The sequence below is a fragment of the Quercus robur genome, chromosome 7 (assembly GCF_932294415.1).
Source record: "Quercus robur chromosome 7, dhQueRobu3.1, whole genome shotgun sequence".
Classification (NCBI taxonomy): domain Eukaryota; kingdom Viridiplantae; phylum Streptophyta; class Magnoliopsida; order Fagales; family Fagaceae; genus Quercus; species Quercus robur.
The window spans coordinates 25,755,207-25,779,166 of record NC_065540.1 but is presented as its reverse complement, the minus strand read 5'-3'; the positions used below and the strand labels follow the sequence as shown (position 1 = coordinate 25,779,166).

Below are 23,960 nucleotides of genomic sequence, written 5' to 3'. Positions count from 1 at the left end.
TCTCGGCGTGCTCAGCTTGGCCGAGCTGTTCCTTTTCCCACTGGACCGCGGCAATGAGGTATTGCTTCGCCACCTGCTGATTCCCCCTTACCTCTACAACTCCGTACTCAGTAGGAAACTTTACTTTCACGTGAAGGGTGGACGGAACAGCCCCCATGGTGTGAATCCATGGCCTCCCCAGGATTGCGGTGTAAGGTGCGAACGATCGGACTACTATGAACGTAACTGCAACCTCCTTGCCCTCCATGTCCACTGGGAGTGAGATTTGCCCCTCGGGAATCACAATTCTCCCGTCAAACGAGACCAATGGCGTGTTATACTTCGCCAAATCCTGGGTTCTTAACCCGAGCCCTTCGAAGAGGTCCGGGTACATGACGTCAGCCCCACTGCCCTGATCAATCATCACCCTCTTCACCAGGAATCCGCCTATCCGGGCTGTCACCACCAAAGCGTCGTCGTGTGGTTGGATGGTTCCTTCGAAATCATCTTCTCCGAACGAGATGTCTAGCCGTCCAGCCCTCTTCTGCTTCTTGGATGATTCTCCCTCCGCGCAAGCCACTGTCATCACCATCCTAGCCGCCGCTGCCCCTCTCGGTGCGGCATGAATGACGTTGATTACTCCCCGGGGTGGTGGAAGGGGATTCCTTCTCTGTGGGGCGCTTTGCTCGGTCTCCCGGTCAGTGGACTCTGCTACAAACTCTTTCAGGTGCCCTGCCTTCACTAACTGCCCGAGATGATCTTTCAATACCCTACACTGCTCGGTGGTGTGCCCCTTGTCTCTGTGATAAGTGCAGTATAGGCTTTGGTTCCTCCGAGATGGGTCGCCCCCCATTTTGTTCGGCCATCTGAAGAATGGCTCGTTCCTTATCCGTTCCAGTATCTTGTGCACGGGCTCTTTAAACAACACATTAACCCCTTCGAACTGCACCTCTGGTTCCTGCATTCTGAAGTCCCTTTTCGGCTTTGGCGGCAAGATGTTTTGCCGAGATCTCCCCGAAAAGGGGGCTTTCCCCCTGCTTTGCAGCCGGTCATCCTCCAAGCGTTTGTACTCCTCTATGCGTCTCATCAGTTGCCTCATGTTCTCCGGGGGTCTTCTTGTCAACGACTCCCGTAGTTCAGAATCCTCGGGGAGCCCCATCCTGAAGGTGCTAGCCGCAATCTTCTCGTTTCCCCCACCAATCTCATTGTAGAGTTCCCAGTATCGGCTGGCATAACTCCGAAGGGTTTCCCCAACCCTCATTTTCATGGAAAGCAACGCGTCGACCGGTTGTTGCACTCGGCTGCATGTTACGAACCTGCTGCCGAACTCCTGAATCAGTTCGGCGAAGCTGTGTATAGAACCTTTCCGCAACCCATTGAACCACCTCAGTGCGGTAGAGCCGAGACTAGAGGGGAATACTTTACACATCAATGCGTCGTTGTGCGCGTGCAACGACATCATGTGGATGTAATGACTGACATGCTCCACGGGGTCTGTCCTCCCCTCATAGGAATTGAATGGTGGGCGCGCGAATCTGCTCGGCATGGGTGCCCGTTCAATCTCATCCGAGAATGGAGACCGGGCCGCCATCCGCAAGGCCCTGCTCATGGCATCCATTGCGGCGTTGTGGTGCTGCTGCTCCTCAGGCGACTCTGACCCTTGGTTATCATACCCATGTGACCGGGAACGGTCCCGTCTACGACGAATATCCCGGGAGTGACGACGTGACTCTTGAGAATGGGATCGGTCTCGGTGTTGTTGCGTAACAGGTCGGCTGGAACCTTCCTCGCCACGGTTCCTCCTGGGTTGGGGGTTGTGGTCCCTTTCGTGGCGCCGACCCCTTGCCTCCAGCTCCAAGTCCATTACCAATCTGCGCAACCGCTCCAGCTCCCGGTCTCTATCATCAGGTTGCCGATGTGCTGAGACGTTTGAAATCGTCCGGTGCGTTTGGTCCGATCCTTCTCCCAGTCCGGACCCTTCCTCTCCTCTTGAATGCTCTCTATCCTCCAGCCGCTTCTGCCTTCTCTCCCTCCACGTCGATCCCCGGGAAGATCCTGCGGAGTTGCTCGGAACGTGCCCTCTTGAACGCTCCTCAGACATCTTCTTTGCTTGAGTCTCACTCGAACCACAGCTTCGTAGGATGGCCCCACGGTGGGCGCCAATTGTAAGAACCAAGTACAAGAACTCTGGGCCTTAGATCCCTTGGGCTCACAATTTATTTGTAGTGGGTTTAAGGATTTCCTACAATGGGTCGTTCTCGGCAGAGAGACTCAAAGCAACATTCAGTTGAAAAGCTCTCTCCTTGACCATTTTCTCTCCCTTTCTCTGAACCCCTTCTTCTCCCAACTTTCCTCTATTTATAGCCAATGTTAGTGGGGAGACCATGATTATGTTCATCGTTAGTGCTATTGAAGGTCCAGTATTATCTGGTTAAAGTGGCTGTTTTTGGTGAGAGGGCGGTGCAGCATTTATGATCTTGGAACTTGGCTCCATTTTCACCGATTGTGTTCGGCGACTCACGTTCCCGTGCATATCATGACCTTCCCGGGTATTGACTCACGCGCTATACCGGGAAATGTTAACCGGTCAACCCCGAGAGCCTGATAACCAAAACTTGTTTTTGGCCCTAAGGCAGTTTTAAGAAGGGCATAAGGTAACGGGACCTATCTGCCGGGCCTGCGCCCAAGGCTGGTATGGGCTTGGGCCCGGGGCCTAGATGGGTCTGGGCCCAAGGCCTGTATGGGCTTTGGGAGCTCGGTGCCGTACAGGATTCATTTGGAAAACATCTTGGTTTTGATAGACTATATATATTGAGAGAACTTTCTCCACAAAACTACAATTTTGTACATCCAAAAAATGATTAATTAAAAAAAGAAAAGCAAAGCCTCATAATTTAACATCTAAATAGATCAGTCAAAAAAATAATTCTCACTTCCAAAAGAATTAATCATTTACCCAAACTCAAATCAAATCATCAAATCGTAAAGAGAGAACTTGTGAATAGTGATTGAGCATTAAAACACCTAAAAGCAGAAGCTAAAACAGATTTGCAAAAAAAGAAGAAAAAAAATGTTATGCGATTATTAAATAGAGTATTGACCTATTTTTGTTGTGGACTAAACATGGAAGTGATGGAACAAATGGGGGAGATAGGTGGAAAGAGAGTAATAAGAAATTTATATAAAAACTAAAATGAAAGAGGAAGGATTGCAGAAAGAATAAGGTTATCTAATTAAAATTTTAAAACGGTAAAAGGAGATGAAAGTTTGAACAAAGTGAGACTAATAAAATTTAAGAACATATAAAGGAGAGAATTTAAGAATGCACAAATGGAATGGAATGGAAAATTTAAGAATGGCAACAATTGAAAGGTTGAACTAAGAAGGCAATGTTTTGAAAAAGATAAAAGTTGAACAAAGTGTAAATTGTCATAGATAGGAAAGAATGTTGATGATATGGTGCAATAGGAGCTTTGCAAAATTGATTGCATTGCCTCCACTGCTTGGATAAATTTGGAGACCATATCAAGGACAAGGTTAGAGTTTGCTGTACAGCTGTATTGGGCCCTAAATCAAAAATCAGTTTGTAGTTTTGAAAGTCATTTTTGAGGGTAGTATTCGGTTTTTTATCTTCTTTCCTATAGTTCAGTATTTGTCTTAGTTTCTGAAAGTACATATAAATGAAATGCAAGGGGTCAGAATGTTGCTTGAAAAGTTCTGAACCCAAAATATATCACGACCCCTTCCCATCCTTCTACCAACTTAGCCAGTTGGAGGAGAACGAAGAGTCAAGTTCCACACCAAAAGCGCAATTGCTAGTCAACTGCCCCAAAAAATAAAAATAAAAATAAAAACCAACCAACCTTCCTTGGCAATTTCTCTTTCCAATACCTCCCTGCATTTTCAAGGAGACAGATTGATTCAACACAGACATTTGTCCCCATCTCAATGTCAAATGAAATAATCATAAACTAGTAGCAATGATCTCAAATCAAGAATTAGCATCTAACTTTGACAGAATGGCAAAGCATAATTATTACATCATTGGTTCAAGCTATAAAACCTTAAAAAGTTTACAAAAGCGCAGAAAGACATCCAGGAGTACGATTACATCTCCGAAAAAACAGGCATACACCATTCAGAAAACAGTGAAGACTTCTATTGTAACATGCCAATGTCTTCTTTTCCAATAAAAGCAACGAAAAATTTATCACTCGACAGCAGATCTTTTCTTGGTCGTGTAAGGGTAGTACTCCTTGCCATTGTCAACTCTTGTAGTTTGACCCCCAATATCAATAACAGCAGAAGTGAATGCCAATGCTGCTCCAGCTGAAATTGCTGTTGAGATGCTTCTATCTGTAAAATGGACAGCACATTAACCATTACGATTGACAATAATGCCTTCAAAAAACAGATTAACAATAATGCCTGTTAAAGATAATAAGCTTGGCTACCACACAAACATCTTAAGAATCCAAAGTCCTGATTCAATCATACATAACAGGGAGAGCATCTACACTCTATATGCAGAATGAATAGCACATTAAACAATATAATTGACAAATTTGCTTAATAAAGAGAACAATCATATTTGTGCTGATGCAAATCAAGCCCTAATTTGATCACCTGTATAGGACACATACAGCTCACCTGTGCGTTCTATAAGAAGCATAACTTTGTGAATTGAAGGCCAAAAGAAGGCCTCCAAATTCTATGCTCTGATTTTAATATAAAAAGAATTATTAATGTTTCCAACTCGCAAGTTGTTTGAAAATTCTAATCTTTGCAAAACATGACAGTACAAACTGCAAATGAAATATATACTCAAACATGTTCTTTAGGACAAGTGAATACTTTTCAACTATGTAAAATCCTCATCTACAACCAAATGAACCATAGCATGATTCTGAAGCTATGGCACAATATCACATTGAAAAGTAAAAGGGACCAATGAGCTCTAGCTCAAATGTCATTTCATCCTCTTACAAGGGTGAGGTTAAAGGTTCAAAACACATTGGGTGCACGTGTAACTAATCTATCAAAAAAAATTGAAAAGTTATAAAAAAGAAAAAAAAGGAGCAATAAGAATAAATATATGCAGAAAACTATGTACAGTTCACAGAAACCAGGTAGCTTATCAATTTCAAGAAAATGAGCAAAGCTTGTCCAAAAAAATGTCTTGTCCTTGCACATGCAACATTTTTACTAGTTGCAAAAAAGATCACACCTAAAAAGGCATCTCTTAGACAGACCAATGCTGAGAAGAAAACAAACTCATGACTGGAACTCCCAAAAATTTGTGTGCAAATGGGAGAATTTAGATCTACAGAATTAAGTGGATGGATCGAAAAAAGGTAGAAGAACCAAGAATAACACTATGAGAGTAGTAAAAAAAATGTCAATTAAGGAAGTAACAAAGACGATGAATTCGGATATACAAGAATGGCGGAAAAGAATACATGTGGTTGGCCTTGGCTAGTCTATGGAGGATCCATAACCAACCCCAAATATTGAGACTAAGGAATTGTTGTTGGTGGTGGTGGTGGTTGTAGATCTAATATAAAACAGCCAAAAGTGTCACATTTCAAGCAGATTGATACTTAAAAAGGTTTTAAGTAGAAATTCCAGCAATAAAAGCAAGATTACAACTAGAAGAAGAAAATAAGATTGAAGTTGGAACACTTAAAGATCAATTGCTAGGCTCAAAGAGTCCAAAAAATATTCAACTATGAAATTTCATAAAGTAGACTGCTTACAACATGTCACAACCTTAGGAATGCAGTAGCCACATCTACCTTATATCTCAAAACGACTAGCCATATAAAAATAAGGGCTCCTTGTAATCGCTTATATAGTTAAGATCTACTTAGTAAACACTCAATGTGGAACTCAACACATAACACACCATGCACTCTCATATTTCAATCCAATCAAATCCTCACAACCCTAAGCCACATGGCATTACTAAGTTGCCTTAAAGCATTGTCCTATTCATTGGTGGGGCCATGCATGTCATGAGCCATGCCATGTCATGAGCCATGTGAGGGAGTGTGATGGAGTCCCATATCAAATAGTGACAGAGAGGTAGATAATTTCACAACTCTTGGGCAACCTTTCCCTGTTACACTAGCCTTTTGTGCTTGAAAGACCTGAGATGTTACACGACAACTTAAAAAAGACAATTTATAACAACATTTAGTAACCTTAGAATCCAACATAATAATAACAAAACATAACATAGATAATTAAAAGACTTGTGATAGCAAACTGGTTTGCAAAATGGAGAAATAAGCCTTCTTTCCCGCGGGCTTAAATTCTCGGACATTAGTTCTTACCAGGTTGGAGAAAACTCATCTTTGAGTTTGGTTCAATCTTCCACAATCTACAATCTTTTCTTTCTTTTATGTCGTCTTAAGTACATCAAGAAATGGCTCATTGTGCTTGTTTTGCATAACCGTAAGAAGTTCAGCTTTTGTGATATAAAGCTTTAACTAAAAAGCATTTTGAGCATTTGGCAAATTACAATAAAGAGTGCTTTAATGCTTTGGATTGGTAAAGTATAAACATTAAATTGCATCTTTTCTAAAAATCTCCGGATTTCAGTTTTTTTGGCTGTGATCAGGCACAGCCAAACGAGGCAAAAAGAACTTGAGCCTAACAAGAAAAACTGTAACATGAACAAGTCATGGAGAATAAATTACCATCATACTGAAACATAAAACTTTGTTCTAAAAATTACCTTATCCTCATCCTTACATCCCTTAATCCATGTTGAATTGAGTATCTCTCAGTAAATTCTTCACAAACATAATCAAATATTTTATTTAAGAACTTGTGCCTAACAAGCCTGAAAATGTTTAACGTAAATAATTCGCTGAGAATAAATTACAATCATACAAAACCATACAACTTCATTCCAAATATTAGCTTAACCTCATCCTTACATCTCTTTAACCTTGCTGAATTGATTATCCCTAATATATTATTCCCAAACATAATCAAATTTTTATTTTCATAATTCCCATCATCGAGACCACCTTATAGAATGTCTAAAGGGTCGCAGCCGCCATCTGGAATCTCCATACAGCTCCCGTTGGTTTCTGTCACTAAAGTCTTTCTATAGCTCACAACAAGTCTTCAATCATACGTACTTATCAATAAATAATCTTCAATCATATGCCTCATCTCAGCCATTTAAATATGATGGCCTTGATTTCCTATAACCCCCACAACCTCTACCACAATCAACCCCAGCTTAAAGTTGCAACCTTTGACTTGTATTTGAATTTTGTAGCTTAGATTAAGGGTCTTTTGCTGTGATACCACTTGATGCGGCAGGGACAATTAGATCTAGTGTAGATCTAATATGAACCGGCAATAGGTGCCACCTTTCAAGGAAATTGATGCTTAGAAAGAGTTTAATAAGAAATTCCAGTGATATAACATGATTATAGCATGGAGAAGAAAATAAGATTGAAGTTGGAACACTTAAAAGATAAATTTATAGGCTTAAAGAGTCCAAGAAATATTTAAAAAGCCTACAATGACTCATAAAGAGGCTATTTATGATAGCTTTTTTAGTAACCCCAGGATCCTAACTCTTCATCTTTCATAGAGGCTATTATAATGGCTTCTATTAACCCCAAAATCCTAACTCTTCATCTCTCATATAACAATTAAATCCTACTCCAATTTCATTAAAAGTCACATGCTGGCGAGATGACCTTTTAAAATACTAAAGACGTAACAATAACAAAATATAGCATAGATAAATAAAAGACTTGTGATAGCAAACATATTGGAAAAATGGAATAATGGGCCTTCTTTCCTGAGGCTTAAATTCTCCTACTTCAAATTCTCATCTCGAGCCTGCATCAAAGTAATAAAAATTCCTGGCAAGACCTTTTCTGAAACTTGATATTAGTAATGGCTTATACATTCCTTTAATTGGAGAATTGCAGTGCAGTCAATGGCAAAAAGCTACCTTCAGGCACTAAGTATTTGTATCACCTGAGATGTGAGCTGCCATAAAGGCACTCATTCAAGCGCAGCAAGCCGGACTCTTAATATAGTTATCATACATATAATGAACAAAAATCATTCGCAATCGCACCTAATGTTTATTAGGCACGATTTGAATCTTTCAAATTGGAAAGAGACTATTAATTAATCTAAGAATAGACTTTCCAACAATCTTATATAAATAATTTCAAAAAGAAAAAAAAAAAAAAAAAACACAGAAAGAGAACAGCTATCAAAGCTAAAAGATTATTTTATTTAAGAAAAAAAAAAAACTTTTATGGGTCTGTTTGGAATCCGCTTATTTTGATGAAATTTAAAACTTTTTGCTGAAAGTACTGTAGATAAAAGTAAAAGTTAACTAAAATAGTATAGTGGAACCCATGAATAATAGCAAAAATAAGTTAAATAGTAAAATAAGTTGGCAAAAATAATCTTTGCCAAACGAACACTATATTGATGAAGAAAGAAAGAGATGAAAAGCAAGAGAAACAGACACCCACTAACTTAAATTAAGTAATAGAATTGACCTTTTTTGCCAAATTGCAAAACTGCCTTCTTTTTTTATTTTTGAGTAAAATATTTTTTGATAATCAATGGTTGGGGGTGGGTGGAGGGGATTTGGGGCCTAGATGTCTCCGTTAGAAACACTAGGAGGTGCCAACCAATTAAGCTACAAGGCTCCTTTTTATTTTTTTTATTTTCCTTTGCTAAATTTCATTGAGGCCCTTGCTTCAAAGGCCTTACAATGCTCAAGGCACCCAGGCAATTGTTGAGGCTCTAAAGTCAAGCACCTCACCTCAAGGCTTCAAAGGCGCCTTGGTGGTGCCTCACTCGAGATCCTAGGCAAGCGCCTAGCTCACCTTGGAATACACTAGATAATTGGCATCCTAAATGGCCTTCGATGCTGAAATTTGGATCTAGATTCATCTGTAAATTTTTAAAGGAGGGCGACTCTAATACAAAATTTTTTCATAGAATGGCTAATTCTAATAGAAGAAATAATTGTATTGAAACCCTTTTGATTGATGGGGCTGTGACTACCAACCAGGATAGGATTGTTGACCATGTTGAACAATTCTTTATAAACCTATACTCTGAGCAGCAAGTGCAGCACCCTTTTCCGGATGTATTGGATTTCCCATGTATTTCTAGGGACAATGCGGATTGGTTAGAAAAACCTTTCGAGGAATCTGAGGTTTTAGAAGTCATCAAGGAGTTTAATGGGGATAAATCTCCTGGGCCTGACGGTTTTTCGATGGCTTTCTTTCAAGCTTGCTGGGGGATTCTCAAAACAGACATCATGGCGGTGTTCCATCACTTCCATGTCACTGGCCAGTTTGAAAAAAGCTTGAATGCAACCTTCATTGCTCTCATTCCAAAAAAAGCCGCAGCTGTGGAAATAAAAGACTTTCGGCCTATTAGCCTTGTTGGGGGAGTTTATAAAATTCTTGCTAAAGTTTTGGCTTCTCGTCTTCGCTTGGTTTTAGGCGAGATCATCTCTGCTCCTCAGAATGCCTTTATTCTTAATAGGCAAATTCTCGACTCTGTTCTTATTGCTAATGAGTGTCTTGATAGTAGACTGAAGTCTAGTCAAACAGGGTTGTTATGTAAACTGGACATTGAGAAAGCATTCGATCATGTGAACTGGAGCTTTCTTACTCTCTTGCTTGAGCGTTGTGGTTTTCCTGATAAGTGGAGGCGATGGATCTCTTTTTGTTTATCTACTGTTCGTTTTTCTATCCTTATTAATGGTACTCCCCATGGGTTCTTTGGAAGTTCTAGGGGGTTACGGCAAGGTGATCCTTTGTCTCCCTTATTATTTGTTCTGGTTATGGAGGCTGTCAGTAGGATGTTGGATAAGGCGGTCCATGAAGGTCGCTTGTCAGGTTTTAATGCAGGTGCTTCTACGGGTAGATCTTTGATGGTTTCTCATCTCCTTTTCGCTGATGATACTCTAATTTTCTGTGATGCTAATATTGATCAACTGCTGATTCTCCGTATGGTGCTCATTTGGTTTGAGGCTGTGTCTGGTCTGAAGGTCAATTTGGGTAAGTCTGAGCTGGTGGCCGTGGGGGCTGTCCATAACATGGATCTTTTGGTGGCTATCTTAGGCTGCAAACAAGGGTCTCTCCCAATGAAATATTTGGGTCTTCCTTTGGGGGCAAAATTCAAAGACAAGTCTATTTGGAATCCAATTCTTGAGAAGATGGAAAGAAAATTAGCAGGCTGGAAAAAATTATATTTATCTAAGGGAGGTAGAGTCACTTTAATTAAAAGCACGCTCTCTAACCTTCCTACTTATTTTCTCTCTTTATTCCCTATTCCTGCCTCTGTGGCCAACCGTATTGCTAGACTTTAGCGGGACTTTCTGTGGGGTGGCCTAGGAGATGAGCCCAAATTTCATTTGGTTAATTGGTCTACGGTGTGTACCCCGCTTTCTTCAGGTGGTTTAGGGATTAGGAACCTGAGAACTTTCAATATAGCTCTTTTAGGGAAATGGCTTTGGAGATTCGGGCAAGAAAGGGATGCTCTCTGGCGTCAAGTGATAGAGGTAAAGTATGGTTGTGATTGGGGTGGTTGGTGTTCTAGCTCTTCCTCTAGTCCTTATGGTGTCAGTTTGTGGAAAAATATTAGCAGGGGGTGGCACTCTTTATCTCGGTTTATTATGTATGAGATTGGTGATGGTTCAAAAGTGCAGTTTTGGCTAGATCGTTGGTGTGGGACTTCCTCTCTCGCTGTCCGCTATCCCGATTTATATAGGATTAGCTGTAGCAAAGAGGCAAGTGTGGCGGATCTTATGAGATTCTCCAATGGAGTCCTCCATTGGGAGATTCAGTTTTGTAGGGAGGTGCATAATCGTGAATTGGAAGCTTTCAGGTGCTTCATCAACTCCATTTATAGCACTCCTGTAAGGGGAATCGAGGAGGATAAGAGATTTTGGCTGCCTTGTAAGAGTAAGGGGTTCACGGTTAGTACTTACTACCATCTTCTTGTTGGCCATAGTGAGCATTTTTTCCCTTGGAAAAGTATTTGGAAGCAGAAGATCCCCTCTAGAGTGGCTTTTTTTGTCTGGACCGCAGCCTTGGGGAAATGTTTGACTATTGACAATCTTAGGAAAAGAAAGGTTTGCATTTTGGATTGGTGTTATATGTGCAAGCGTAGTAGTGAAAGTGTTGACCATCTTTTCCTTCATTGCCCGGTTGCTTCGGAGTTATGGGATATGGTTTTTGGTTTATTTGGAGTGTGTTGGATCATGCCCTCGTCTGTTGTTGGTCTCTTTGCTTGCTGGCAAGGTCACTTTGGTCGCCTCCACAATGGAGTTATTTGGAAGGTCATTCCTCTTTGTTTGATGTGGTGCATTTGGAAGGAGAGGAATAGTAGATGCTTTGAAGACTCTGAGCGTGCTATGCTTGACCTCAAGCTTCTTTTCTTCCGAACCTTACTTGAATGGTTCTCTGTGTGGAGAAACCATCCTTTTTCTATTTTGGATTTACTTGACTTTTGTAATTTTCGTTCTTGACTTCCTCCCCCTTGTATACTACCTGTGTGCTTGGGTGTATCTTTTTATTATCAATGAATTCTTATTACTTATCAAAAAAAAAAAAAAAAAAGTAATACTGGTAGCACTTTGAATGAAAAATTATATTTTGTACTACATGAAGGAAATTGGGTTGGAATCCTACTAGATAAGGTCTGCTTTTCATACAAAGTAGACACAGTGGAGTTTATTTTGTGAATTGGGTGCTAGCTATGTGTGGTAAATTTGAATTTTTTACAAGGAATAATATGAATTCATGCGTATAAATATCAGAGTTATCAAGTATCTAAACCATCTAGCTAGCGCACAAGTGGTGACATACATAACATGATAGCCAGCAGCTCTCTTATTTTACCATCACCTTTGCTAAAATTAAAATCTAATAACTTGCTCTTAACCGGATCAAGACACAACCAAACAGAAATAAATCAAATGAACGCCCCATATGGCAGCAGAAAATAAATGCTGATATTTTCATATCTAAATTCTACAACACCCCAAATTTCCACATTAACCCTTAGTTCACTCAAGCCAAACTAGAACCAATGCTAATGGCTAATACTTAACATGCAGCTCAAAGGTGATAACTTGATATCTTAAATTTTAATTGGAATAATGAAATATTGAACCAAAAGAAAATAGAGAAAAAAAAAAAAGGTAAAATCAACAATTTAGCATCCAAATCATTAAAAAGTAAAAGAATTTATATATGTGGATTATGTCCAAGTAAGTTAATATTTTCTTACTAAATGTGTTGCCAAACCATATCAATTATCATAAGTTAACATCCTCCACATCTATGAAAGGAAGAATCAAAATAAAGAGAGGAAGTACGCATCAACCAAATCACTCACTTTTGAAACCAATAACAGAAGCCCCAGCAACAAAACCACCAACAGCTCCATTCACAAAGTCTCTCTTCATCCTATAATGCTGCACCAACTGCTCGACACCAATGTAAACTCCTCCAATTGCAGCAAATGTCAACCCGTGGCTGCCCATCATCTTTAGGGTCCTTATAAGCCCCGGAAGAGCAACATTTCTCTCAACACGAGGCACATCCTTCCATGTAGCAACAATGGTCCCAAAAACAGTACCAGTAACAAAACCAGTTGTTGCAGCCTTAATAGTCTTCATCATTGGAGTATCATTATCCTCCAAATACCTACGATCTGCCAGGTCCGCATCCATGGCTTTCTTCTAACTGAGTATTCATTAAAGTTGCAAACAAACACCAAAATCAGAACTTACACAACATTTGATTCCTCAAAGACAAAAGTGACTTAGCAAAACAATATTTACACTCTAGATTAATGCCAAACTATGATAACGGAAAACCCTTGTTTTAAGCAGAAGTTTCTCTTTCTCAGGCACCCTTTGTTTCAAAAGAGTTTTTTTTTTTTTTTTTTTTTTTTTTTTCACATTTTCCAGGAAAATTTGTTATAAACCGGATTTTTACTTAATGGGCATTTTTTATAATTCACATAGTAATCATACACCATGTTTGTTTAGATAGCTTCACAGATAACAATCTCAACACACCCAAATTTTACAGAGGAAACATTTTGGAAAATCAATTTCCCAAAAACTTTTTAGAAACTTGGTTACAGATAGGAATATATAATTTTTGAATATTCAATTAATCGAAAAGAGGGTGCATAAAATTAAGATAGCATTTCTGGAAGCACTTTTCTCCAAGCAAAAAACTAAATAAATAATAATAATAATGCATTGATGAAATACAAGGAGTAAGAAATCTATGAATATATCTATGATTAATTGAAAAATGACAAGGGAATCTGGGTTTCGATCGAATTCAAAAAATCAGAAAGAAAAGAGATCGGATTCAAACCCTAGAAGAATTGGAAAAAAAAATGGGTTTGAATGAATCGACGAACCTTTGGGTTTGTTAGAATAGAGATTAGAGTTTTACAGAACAGAAATGAAATGAATTTTGATCGAAGAAGAAGAAAGTACCTTTGTGTTCGAGTGGTGTTGGATGAAATGCGCTAGTGAGAGAGAGAGAGAGAGTAACTGCCTCAGGGAGTGTATGTGTGTCAGCTGGACTACAAGTAACTCAAGTGCTATACCAGAGCTAGGCCTGTAAACGACTCAAGCTGTTCACAAACAACTTAGGAGAGCCCATTTATGATTATTTGTTTATAAATAAACTAAGCTTAAGTCTTAGTTTTAAGCTTGTTTGATAAACAAGCTGAGCTCAAGAAAAAAAAAAAAAAAAAAAGTTCGTAAACAAGTTTGTGAACAATAAAACTCGATACAAAACATGCCAAGTTTAGGCTCGATTATAACTTGATATATTTTTACTAAATAAACTCATTATTATAATATTACACATATATTTTAAAATGTTAATTTATAACTTTTTTATTTATATATGTTTTGAAATGTTAATTTATTTAGATTTGTGAATATTATAGTTGCACGGATGACAAATGTGGATGTGAAAATTGTATTTTGAACAATTAGTTAAGCTATAGACAATGAATGATGAATGGATGGATTTAATTATGTATATTATTATTATTATTATTATTATTTTGTTTACTTGATTAGAAGTATGATAAAATGAACATATTATTATTATTATTTTTTTTGTTTACTTGATTTTTTGTGATATAAACATTTGATGATGCAAGTTTTTTGGATCCCAAGCTAAAAAGCTTTACTTGAGCTCGAGTTTGAACTTGATATTAAGCTCGAGCTTGACTTGACTAATTAATCAAACTAAGCCAAGCCAAATTCAAGCTTTTTGGCATTCTCACGAGTTCAAGTTCAAACATTGTTTTTAGGCTTGTCTCAAGCTCGAGCCAAGCTTGAGCATTTGATTTTTATTGATGAGTCAAGCTCAAACACGCGCTACTTGGCAAAACTTGACTCATTTACAGCCCTAACCAGAGCTCAACTCCTACTTCTTCCGCACCGTTTTACCCAAAGTTTGCGTATTTACCATGTTATCCTCTCTTTGTTCTATTTTCTATCAAATACTATTTCAGTCCTATACTTAAGTTTCATTTAAATTTTAAAATGTTTGTTCTTCGTTTCTAAATTATTGAAAATGTTTTGAGGTATGTTTGGTTGAAATGATTTTAGGGAGGATGAAAAATAAGGGAAAAAATCAGTGGGAGGGGTGTTTGGTTGAGAGGGAGGAGGAGAGAAAAATGGTGAAACCCGACTGTTTCTCTTTAGACCCACCAAAAACTCAGGGGGTGTTTGGTAGAGGAGTTTGAGTAATGTTGTTTGAGTATTTTTGATATACATGTGGGTGAAAAAATATGTGAAAATGTGTGTAAGTGTGTTTGAAATGCTTAAAAGGTTGCTCAAAATAGGCTACCAAACGGGCCATAATCTCTCCAAAATGAAGAGAAAATGAGAGTGAAAATGGGGTGCAAAAATCTGGACTAAAATGCCCACTACCTGCAACGGTTTATTGTTTTTCCTTTTAGACAACGTTTGTTTTCGTGTCAGTTCTTTTTATTTGAGCACTCTGTTTGTTTCGGCATTAACGTTTTTGGAAAATTGTTCATTTTCCAAAGAGCATTTTCGAGAAAACTATCTCATTTTTTGGTGTTTAGTAATGACCTTGAAAATGAGCTTGAGAATGTTTTCTAGTGTTTAGTATGCAATTTTTTTCTTATATATTTATTGTATAATTTAAAACATGTGTATTATGTAAACCAACTAATGTAATCAATATAAATAAAAAAACCAGAATGAATTTGGTTTTCATAAAAAAAATTTGACAATAGATACAATCAAAATTAGTTGTCAAATCTTCATGATCTCTACCACTCATACTGCTCATATATATGGACAGTAACGTGCATACGTACGTACATACATATATACATATGTGCCTACATACGTACATAAATGTATATATATATATATTTATATTTATATTTATATCAACCATTTGTCTATATATATAAAATTGACAGGGAAATATATCTTCAATAAATACAAATAACATAAACTTTTAATTGTCTACTCTTTTTGCTAGTACACTAATTGTTTACTATGGTCAACTACAAGTCTTCAATATTACTCCAAATTATGTATTTACATAATGTATCTGTATAATATATCATCACTTCACAGTATCTGCATAATGTATCTACCAACAAATGCAATTCTCCTAAACAATTATCATTCATTATATAGAAATATTATTAATTTACTGTAAAGATTGTCCTATGTAAAAGCAATTTAGAGCCATATAGGCACTATGTTTAAAATTTTCGTCTTTTACTTCATTCATTCATTCTTTTTTCTTTCTTTTTTTCTTTTTTGAACTTTTATGCGCAAAGAAGAAGTAACTTCTGTCTGGAATCCATCAAATCGAAAATTTCTTAGAGAAAAAAGAAAATCAAACTTAATATTCAAAATAAAGAATTGAAATTTTGGTAGAGAGGAATGAAATAATTATCGCTGCAAATCTGTTCTCCTTTGCAAGTCAGAGTTATTGATCAATTAGTGAGGGGGAAAAAAATCAAATCAAAGAACTGTGTTATAAAGGGGAAGAGAAACATGGAGAAAAGAGAGAAGAGAGACAAATAGAAAGAGTGAGAGATCTATGGAAGAGGAGAGACTAGAGTTAGTGACAGTGAGGATGTGAGAAGAGAAAAAGTAAACGAAATAGAGAAAAAAATGAGAGAGAAATTGTTTTCCAAGAATTATTTTTTGAAAACAACTTATAGAAAATAAGTCATATTTTTATTAGGGTTTTCCGTTAATTAAAGGAAGTACTAAATACTAGAAAATGTAGAAAACTATTTTTACAGAAGATTTTTCAGCGAAACAAACAGAGCGGAAGTGCTATTCATTTCTTCTTCTTCTTTTTTTTCATCAGTTTTGGTTTTTTTATTATTATTATTATTGTTTTTTTAGGGGTTATTCGTTTCTTCTTCTTCTTTTTTTCCTCCTCAATTTTGGTTTTTTTTTTTTTTTTTTTGGTTTTATAAAAAAAAATTTAGGTTCTTGAATTTATTATTATTATTTTTTATTTTTACTTTATTGAAGTGTCCATTCGTGTAGATATTCTTAATAAAATTTTTAAAAAGTGTTATTTTTTGTTTTATCTAATAGAGAAAGATTGTAAATTTATACAAACTACATTTTCTATCCTCCCATTTTTCTTTTTAACAAAAGAAAAAAGTTTTTCATCCATTCACTTTTTTACTCCTCCAACCAAACACAAAAAAGGGAAATTAAAATCTCTTCTATCTTTCTACTTTTCTACTCCCCCAACCAAACGAACCCTTAAGATTTTTTTTTTTTTTTTTTTTTTTAAAGTTATTTTTTCTCGAACTAAGCCTATAAATGATATTCAAATTTGAGCTTGTCAAAAATTTTAAAAGCTTGCGCTCGACTTGATTCATTTAATCAAGCTGAGCTTAAGCTCAATATCGAGCTCTTTGTTTTTGTTTTTTTTTTTTTTGGTGGAATCCTTATGTGAAGATAGATTTTTGCGTTTTTTAGTGGTTGTTAGCATTAGAAAAAATGAATTAAAGAAAAATTACTTTTGGTCAACATAAAAAGTATGGTTTATTTATTAAAAATTGTTTTCCGCTAAATTTTTTGGAAGAAAACTCTATCTCATGGCAAGTTATTCATACACATTTAAGATTGCTATCAAATATTAGAAAATAACTCATTTTCTAGAAAATTTTAAAGTTGAAACAAACAGAAGATTTAACACAAGTACATTATGAAGCATAACATCAAGTTTATTTGGTGACGAGTAGTCACAACAATCTTTGTAAGATTAGGTTTTAGTTGTTAGACTCATATCAAGTTTATTACAGAGCCCATAAACAAGCACACATTGGTTTGTATCGAGCCTTAACATTCAGAAGCCTATTTATAAACTTTTTTTGTTTTTGGATAAATTATAAATTACACCCCTAAAGTTTGGAAGTATTTGGATTTCACATCATAAAACTTCAGAATTTAGGTTATAACTTGAAGTTTGGAGGTATTTAGATTTTATGCTCTAACATTTCAAAATTTGGATTTTAGTCTTAAATTTTAGGAGTAAATGGATTTTACTCTCTAAAGTTTGGAAGTATTTAAATTTTACATCCTTAAAATCTAAATTCTGAAATATTAATGTAAAATCTAAACACTTCCAAATTTCAAGGGGTAAATTTTAAATTTTAAAATTTCATTGTGTAAATTTTATACACCCCCAACTTAAGGATGTAATTTATAATTTATTTATTTATTTTGGATTTGGGTTTGACTAGTTTATTAAACTAAAAAGTGTAAGACTGACAAGATTTTTATTTTTATTTTTATGGAAACAAGCCGGGCTGTTTGTTGTTAACGGTACCCGTAACACACACACACACACACAGCTGAAGAAGCAGAAACTGAAATTTGGGTCTGACAGACAATTCTCTCAAAACCCAGATAGGAAAATAAAATGCAGAGTGGCGATGACATTCGAAACCTTCCCATTGACATCACATTCTCTCGTCTCGGAGGTAAACTATCTATACCCACACCTTCAATTCTTTCCTTGAATTCACGCAATTTCGTTCATTTTTTTTTTTTTTTGAATTCAAGAATGGTTGATTGATCGGAAACGAATCCCTTCGGATTGGCGAAAAAAGTTGGCGGCGATCAGAGCTCGGATTTCCAAGGATTTTTCTTCGCTCCCTAAGGATATCGATCCCTATTTCCAAACCCTAGACCCTGAGGGTGTGTTTCCATTTCTTGTCTAAACATTTATCGACTTTTTATGTGTGATTTTGGTATATAAATATTTGGAAAATGTTGCTACACTGTCTTGGATTTTTATGTTGTTTTTGGTTCACTTTTGCAATTACTTAATGATAAAAAGCTTGTGTTGTGGGGAATGACCTATTTTACTTGGTTCTGTTTGGTTGTGGGAAAAAAAAATGAATTTTGTGTTTTATTTTGGTTGTGTCTAGGTACTAGAATAGGTTGAAAATTGAAACATTAGCAAATGCTGGCATTAGCAAAGCTTGTGTGATTAGAAAGGGTATGATTCATATTTCATAATGTGACTTACAACTCCTACAAAGGAAATTTAAAGAAAAAAAAAAAATCTTAAATTAGGCCGGTAGAAACCCAATAAATTTTCAAAAAAGTATAAAATGTTTTGATGATGAGGCTAAATATGTTCGGAACCCAATTGATTTGTGTATCGAACAGCCATTGCTTGGTTGAGTAGACCTATTAAGTAGACTATTTCGGGTATTTGAAAGACAATTATGGTCCATTTTTGTAGGTTCTTTTACTTAAATTAGCTGATATTCTTTTGTTAAGTCTTAGATTGGAAAAAAACCTATAATGAGAACAAGTGGATAAGTGCAATGTGGCACAAGTCAAAGGCTCTATAAGTTGAAAGTAATATTTGAGAAGAAAAGAAATCAAAGTAGTTTAAATTTTTGTGTAAGATATATTCTAGGTTTTAGATAACAATCTAAACGCCAAACCATCATCTTATAGATATGGTCATCAAGATAGTGATACTTCATATTTTTTTAAATAACTACTTTTCTTCACTTTATTTGTTTGTTATTGCTAGTACTTATTTATGATTTAAATCATCATACAATGTATCAAAGAACAAAGATTCGGAGTGTATAATTTGGATCTTGATGAAGTATTAAGTAGTAATCCTAATACTAGTGTTATCTTGAGATATATCTGCAATGTGGAGTTGTGGAGGTGTTAAGATTTCAAAAATTAAAGCACTTCACTTGTGAGATTTTTATTTTTTATTATATAAATATCCATTAAAAGTGTAAGGGATTAGGCGCTAAAGTGATGAGTTGGTTAATATGACCATTTGGTGGTGGTATGATAATTAAGATATTGTTTCCAGGGATTGATTACTTAGAGTCCAAACGAATATATGAAACTCTTCTAAAGTCAACTCCAGAAAGCCGGAATATATTTGGCCGGCTGTCAGGTGCTGCTGTAAGACATTCTTCTCTCTCTCTCTCTCTCTCTCTCTCTCTCTCTCTCTCTCTCTGTTTAAACTCTTCATAAGATAGTTTAATATATCTTAGAATTTTCTAGGGTGCTTGGGAGGCAATTGTGCGTTCTTTTGAAAAGGATCATATTTACCTTGGTGAGGCTGCTCAAATTATGGTTCAAAATGTAAACTATGAAATGTAAGTGTGCTCTCTTGTGGTTGTTCTCTAGGTTGTTAGCTGAGAATTTGTAAGAAGCTTATTTAATGTCTATGTGGTTCGCTTACTTTTGAAATATGAAGACCATATCAGAAAAAACAGGTGCAGAAGATTCAGCAACAACTATCAGAGCTAGAGCGCAAGGAAGCTGATATAAAAAGAAATGCAGCTCTATCAGCCGCTAAGTATGTTGAGGCTTGTCAAGAGCTTGGATTGCAGGTTATGATAGTGGACCACTTCAATAATGTTTTGGCATCTTGGTTTGATGTATGTTCTTGCTTACAATCAATGCATAAACTTGGCATTTGTTAAATCTTGCAGGGAAATAATGTGAGGCTTGAACTTTTAGAGACCGCAAAATCTCTCCCAAGCACATTCAACAAGATTTTGGAAGTTATAAATAGTGATTCTATGTCACAGGCTATGGAGTACTACTCAAACTTTGTGAGAGATGCTCACACAGAAAAGGATGTAAGGAAATAATTGGGGTTTTATTTGTCTTGTGATGATTGCTAGGTAAATTGTCCCTGAATGAATTGTGATTGTAATGTCTTTGCAGAAATCTTTATCGATTGTGTTACCTAACTTGAGAGACATACGTGAACATCCCCCGTCTTTGCATGTTTCTGTGGGCTCTGAGATTGATAATTCTGTCAATACTCAATCAAGCTATAATGAGCCAGATCTTCTGAGAGCAGATGTGGATGTTGCTGCCGATAATATTGACTGGGATATTTCTGTTGACAGTTCTCAGATTGATTGGGATATTGGTACTGTGGAAGAAACAGATGATAATGGCAATGGTTTGGGTCCTTATGAAATAATTAATGCAAGTGAGGTCTTACAGGACCCTTCACCAACTGAAGTTGTGCGATCTGATCGAACCTCATTAGATAAAGTTGAACTTGGTCTACACCCAGAGATTTCTGTGTCAGAGATATCTTGGGATGTTAGTGTTGACACTCCCCAAGTTGATGTCATTGATGACATCAGTTTGTCAAACGTAGGTCTGGACAAACAGACATTTGTTCCAGATACTTCTTCTCAAATGCCAGAAATGAATGTAGAGAGGAGCAAGCTTTTGGAGACTGAGTACAGAAATAAGATTCTTGACGATCTGCATGAGGTATGTGTTAATTATTGTGTTTTATATCTTACTGGCTCATGGGAATCCAATAAACCTTTTTTTGTTTTTTCAATATTTAGATCATTGGATGTCTTTTACTTCTTCTGTAGAAAAACTGTGATCCAGCATTGACAGAACTAATTAGTTTGGTATTGCTCTAACATGAGCAAATTATTTTTAGTTCAAGGGTTGATGTTTAGTATTGACATAATGTTATCAGGTCAAAGCATTTCTAAATCAACGATTGGCAGAGGTGAAGAATGGAGAAACTTTGTCCTTGCAACATCAAGTCCAGGCAGTTGCTCCCTTTGTGCTGCAGCAGTATACTCCTGATGCCATGGAGACCATGCTATCTGACATTTCCTTAGTCATTTCCTTGCTGACTAATAGGAAAACAAGGGACTTGATCTTGATCCTCAACTCTAAAAGGTGCTAGTCAATATTTTAGACTGCATTGTACCTTTCACATCTGTCGTTCTCTTCTTCTCCCCCCCTCCTCCCCCCTATCCTGCATTTCTTTTCCCTTTTAAGTTTCCAACGAAACTTTCATACATTTGGTTTGAAAAGCAGTAAAAGGCAGAAGTAATGAGTTAAGTTGATTGGAATTTCCACCTTCAATTCATCTTTTGTATACAGAAATGTGGATATAGCATCTTGTATTCTTAATTAGTGCACAATAATGGTAATTTTTTGCTCAGATATTGCATAATCATTTGATATCGAATATATCTTGGAACTCTGTTCCTGTTCCTCTTTTTTTTTTTTTTTTTTTTTTATAAAAACATACTTTTTGCTTCTCTTTTGTCACTAGTTCATCTGTTGCCACCCTGAGTTTGACGGACTATTGCAGTTTGCTTGAATAGTTTCATTCTTCTTTTGTTGTATTAGTGTATTGGTATTTTATATTTGTAGTATATGTAGTAGCCATTGCTTCAATCTAAATGTTAGAAAATTTAGAATTCTAATTAACTCTGGTTTTGGCCTGAATTTCAGATTTTTAGACAGACTAGTGACCACATTAGAGGAGAAGAAGCATCATGAAGTCAAGTTGAAAGAGGGATTGAAGAGCTTGGCTACCAAACGCATGGAGCTGCACAATTCATTATCCTCTTCTTGGCCGAAGCAAGTGAGTTGTATTTTGATTTGATGAATAATGCTTATCTATACTGTTATACCAGTGTTTTCTTTAGCATGCTCCAAGATGAATCACTATATAAAAATGAACACAAATTATACTTATTTTATTTTTAGAAAAAAAAAATCTTTTGTATTTGCTAAAACTTTCTACTCCCTTAATGTATCAAAATATACACTTTTATTTTTTATAATTACAATAGGGGAAAGGGAAATTGAATCTTGGACGTCTATGTTGGTAACACCATGAGGTGCAAGTTGAGTTACAAGGCTCTTGGCATATAAAAATATGTTTTATATTTTTGGTAATTCGTAATCTACTTCTGTGAAATCATTTTACTACTTGAAGATATTAACCACCCAAAATTTTCTAAAATGATGCAGTAGTGTTTATCCAACTCTTGGCCTTTTGAGGACCTTTTTCTCTGTGTGCGTGCATGTCCACTCCCACACAAGTCCCAACGCACATAAACTGGTAACCATTTTGGTAGACCCAAAATTGAATGTTTAAGTTTTCTAGAAATTCATCTTTGCTAATGAGAGAACCGGGTCACTTATCCAAAAAAAAAAAAAAAACTAATGAGAGAGAACCTGGTTTCCATGCAAAGCCTTTTAAAATGAAGACCTCAGTTAATTTTCTCCTACATGTTTCTCTTCGGAAGTCCACAACACTTTTCACATGTAATGCAAGGAAGATTTTAGAAATTACATAGATGTGCATTAGGCTATTTTCTTTGTGCTGAAATTTAATATTAAGCAGTCATATATAGAAACCACATTTTTTCCTCTAAATATTGTATATATATATATATATATATATAATGTGAAGATACAGTGATATAAGGAATAGTCATTAAGCAGTCCAACTTTTGGATTTCTGAACTATAATCTATAATTCTAATACTTGCAAATCGCAACTACTAGCCATTTGCACTGAGTCTAGCTAAGTGGCATGTATTATCAATTTATCATGCTCTCATTATTCATTTCCTTTTAAGATTACTCGCAATATATTTGTCACTTACACTCATTACGTAGTTGCACCATGTTCCTTGCCTTTATAAACCCCCTTCTGAAATCAACTTTATTAGAACTTTTATTAGTTCTTGTTTGAGTTCACACAGATGAAAAAGGTACACAATAATATGTGGTTCAATTAAAAAAAAAAATCCACTATTTTTCTTCCCTTTGTCACTGGTAACTGATTTATCAAATACAAAATAGTGAGTATATCTATTTCCATTTCAGGAAGCAGCTCTTTCAAAAACCAGGGAGTTGAAGAAGCTTTGCGAGAGTACACTTTCTTCCATGTTCGATGGAAGACCTGTTAATATCATTGGCGAGATCAATACCCTGTTGACAAGTGGCCTCGGGGCTTGAACGCTTAAGAGTTGCTTTTGGCAACAATGAAATATTCAGTGAGGTAGTGGGTTGCAGGATCAAATGGCATTCTTTTGAGCCGGAGTCTTAATTTTAACTTCTTTTCCTGTTCTTTTTTAAAGGATATAGAAAATTATCAGTATTTAATTTCAACTTAGCTATCAATATCCCACATGGTTTTGTTTTGCCCCATTCTCGCCCCGCATTATGGGAAAATTTTCTTATCCTAATTCCCATTCCTGCCTCGCCCCGTAGAACTCTACTTCTTGTTAATTTTCCCCATAACTATTACAGTTTTTTTTTTTAATAAAACATGTTTCATTAATGAAAATATACTTGAAATTACATCTAAATTTATCCCATCAAATCCAAATAATTTTTAGCAAAAACTAAATAATATTATCAAAGTGTTTAACAATACAATATTACAACAAAAACAAAAATCTCATAGTATAACACAACAAAATAGAGGTGGAGAGTCACATTAGATAAAATAAAATAAGCTAATATTAATATGTTTGTTTAAATAGTAGAGTTTTAAGGTATGGAAAATTTATAATTGTAACTCTTATTAACGTGAGGCGGGGTGGGGTGG

At 36.2% G+C, this 23,960-nt stretch overlaps 2 protein-coding genes across 2 annotated transcripts; one reads left to right on the top strand and one right to left on the bottom strand.

Annotated features, from left to right (window-relative positions):
• Window positions 1-3,912: 3,912 nt before the first annotated feature.
• LOC126692940 (outer envelope pore protein 16-3, chloroplastic/mitochondrial) lies at window positions 3,913-13,705 on the bottom strand. Its single transcript, XM_050388756.1, has 3 exons — window positions 13,517-13,705; window positions 12,394-12,743; window positions 3,913-4,335 (listed from the first exon to the last, which is right to left on the bottom strand). Exons 2-3 carry the CDS (start codon window positions 12,728-12,730, stop codon window positions 4,190-4,192), a joined length of 483 nt encoding a protein of 160 aa, XP_050244713.1. The 5' UTR covers window positions 12,731-12,743; window positions 13,517-13,705; the 3' UTR covers window positions 3,913-4,189.
• A 4,172-nt stretch (window positions 13,706-17,877) lies between these two features.
• Window positions 17,878-23,551, top strand: LOC126692936 (CDK5RAP3-like protein). Its single transcript, XM_050388753.1, has 10 exons — window positions 17,878-18,045; window positions 18,128-18,262; window positions 19,416-19,510; window positions 19,613-19,707; window positions 19,809-19,944; window positions 20,047-20,196; window positions 20,285-20,851; window positions 21,072-21,280; window positions 21,845-21,977; window positions 23,234-23,551. The coding sequence occupies exons 1-10, from the start codon at window positions 17,985-17,987 to the stop codon at window positions 23,363-23,365; spliced, it is 1,713 nt and encodes a 570-aa protein (XP_050244710.1). The 5' UTR covers window positions 17,878-17,984; the 3' UTR covers window positions 23,366-23,551.
• Window positions 23,552-23,960: the final 409 nt, after the last annotated feature.

Excerpts from the sequence above, each read along its gene's own strand:
- LOC126692940 (XM_050388756.1), bottom strand. The coding sequence starts at position 12,730 with ATGGATGCGGACCTGGCAGATCGTAGGTATTTGGAGGATAATGATACT. Across the intron at positions 4,336-12,393 it reads TTCTGTTATTGGTTTCAAAA|ATAGAAGCATCTCAACAGCA; the intron begins GTGAGTGATTTG and ends TCCATTTTACAG.
- LOC126692936 (XM_050388753.1), top strand. The coding sequence starts at position 17,985 with ATGCAGAGTGGCGATGACATTCGAAACCTTCCCATTGACATCACATTC. Across the intron at positions 18,263-19,415 it reads CCAAACCCTAGACCCTGAGG|GGATTGATTACTTAGAGTCC; the intron begins GTGTGTTTCCAT and ends TATTGTTTCCAG. Across the intron at positions 19,708-19,808 it reads CAAAATGTAAACTATGAAAT|ACCATATCAGAAAAAACAGG; the intron begins GTAAGTGTGCTC and ends TGAAATATGAAG.